General features: G+C 62.8%; 1 protein-coding gene across 1 annotated transcript; it reads left to right on the top strand.

The window, feature by feature from the left end:
* Positions 1-212: 212 nt before the first annotated feature.
* LOC114048122 (PIH1 domain-containing protein 1-like) lies at positions 213-1,822 on the top strand (the record flags this gene model as incomplete). Its single annotated transcript, XM_027869068.1, has 4 exons — positions 213-354; positions 849-1,083; positions 1,166-1,232; positions 1,516-1,822. Coding segments are annotated over exons 2-4 (500 nt in total), but the record flags the coding sequence as incomplete, so codon positions are not given.
* Between the last annotated feature and the right edge of the window lie 11 nt (positions 1,823-1,833).

The following is a 1,833-nucleotide window of genomic DNA, read 5'->3' as shown; positions in this document are numbered from 1 at the left end:
CCCACAGCCCTCCGCCCAGGCTGAGGCCCTGGGGCACTACAGGGAATCCGCCGAGCACCGCCCCGCTCCACCGCACGCCCCGCCTCCCTTTCCCGCCGCAGCCTCCCATTGGCTCACGAGACGTACCGGAAGCGTGTCGCCGGTCCCGGATGAGGCGGGGCCGTGCGCCGGAAGTGTGGCGCGAGGCCCGAATTGCGGCTTCCTAGGTGACGGCGGCACCTGCCAGCCACCGGAAGTGGGACTGGGGCCGTCTGGGAGGGTCTTGGGTGCTAGGGCTGGGGTCTGAGCGGTTTGTTCGTGAGTCCCGCCTCCTCACCTCGAGTACCCCGGTTTCCTGCTCTGTACCCGGAGAGAGTTACGATTTCTAAGTGTTTTTTGACTCGGGAGCCCCAGGGGTCCAGGCAAGAGGGGTGTCTCCCCTAATTCTCGCAGCCCCCACCCAAGGGGTCCCGTCCTGCCTGAGTAGGGCCGAGGATCCCTAAGCGAGCTTTAGGATTGGAACCGGGAAAGGAGGAAGGAGAGGGCAGTGAATGCTCCAGCCCTGCCCACAGGGCAGACCCTTCAGACCAGCGAGGATCTCTAAGCGTCCTTTAGGTGTTGGCTTGCAGCTGCCCTCTCCCAGGCCCCCAGGAGCACACTTGGCTGGGAATCTCAGCCTCCTTTAGGCCTGTCTGGGGAGGGGAGGAGGTGGGGGTCCCTTGGGTCACCTGTGGTCATGCCCTGCCAGGGGGCGGGTTGTACTCCTGGGGCTCTCAGCCCCTGGAGGGGGAGGGGCAGAAAAGGGGGGGGTCCTCTCCCCCACTTCCCCATTCCCCAGGAGCACTGACCCTCTGTGATGTGTCCAGCAGGCTGGTCCAGCCCAAAGATCTCTAAGCGTCCTTCCTGTGGGGCTGGCTGGGGCCCGGAGGATCTCTAAGCATCCTTGGACATAAGGAAGCCTCCTTCCTCCCAGAGACCATGGCTTCAGCTTCAGACTCGTCCCTGGGCCGGGACAGCTCCTTGCTGGCTGCGGAGCTGAGGGAGGAAGCCAGAGCTGAGGCAGAGGAGGAGAACAGGGGCCTGTGTGAGCAGATGCTGCTGCAGGTGGGCAGGGGTCTGAGGAGGTCTAGTGGGTCTGGGGAGGTGGAGGTTCTACTTGCTGATTCTGGGGTCCGTGTCCCTGCAGGCCATGCAGAAGATCCTGGATGCCCAGTCACCCATGCCTGACTCCAGGCAGATCCAGCCCAAGCCTGGTAAGGCGAGAGGAGTGGGGGGCAGAGATGGGGAAAAAAGAGAAAGAAAGAAACAAAACGCAGAGGCAGAGAGGGGCAAATGGAGACATGGCCAGATGAAGATGGGGAGAAGGAGCAGACACACGGTGCTGGGGTCAGTGGCCGAAGCAAGCCTGTGACTCCCTGACCCTGTTTCTGTGTCTCCATCTGAACTGATTCGGGGTGGAGGGGTGGTCTCTGTCCTCCTGTCTCTTCTTCTGTCTGGGCATGTGCCTTGGTTGCCCCACGGCCTCGTCCCCTCCAGGTTTCTGTGTCAAGACCCGCTCCCCAGAGGGAAAGGTTTTCATCAATGTGTGTCAATCGGACGCCATCCCGGCCCCAGCCGATCTCAGTGAGCAGGAGCTGCTGTGTGTGCTCGAAGGGGACCAGGCTGCCTTCCGCATCCCCATGAGCCTGGGAGAGCCCCATGCCGAGCTGGACCGAGGTGGGCCTCAGCCCGGGGCCGTTGCCTCTCTCCTTCCCCTCCCTGGGCAGTGTCAAGGCCTATCTCTGGTTTGGGTGGTTCCCTCCTTTCATCTCTCTCTCTCTCTCTCTCTCTCTCTCTCTCTCTCTCCCTCCCTCC

Source organism: Vombatus ursinus, unplaced genomic scaffold, assembly GCF_900497805.2.
Source record: "Vombatus ursinus unplaced genomic scaffold, bare-nosed wombat genome assembly UNPS02001781.1, whole genome shotgun sequence".
Classification (NCBI taxonomy): Eukaryota; Metazoa; Chordata; class Mammalia; order Diprotodontia; family Vombatidae; genus Vombatus; species Vombatus ursinus.
This window is presented reverse-complemented; position numbering and strand designations above follow the sequence as displayed.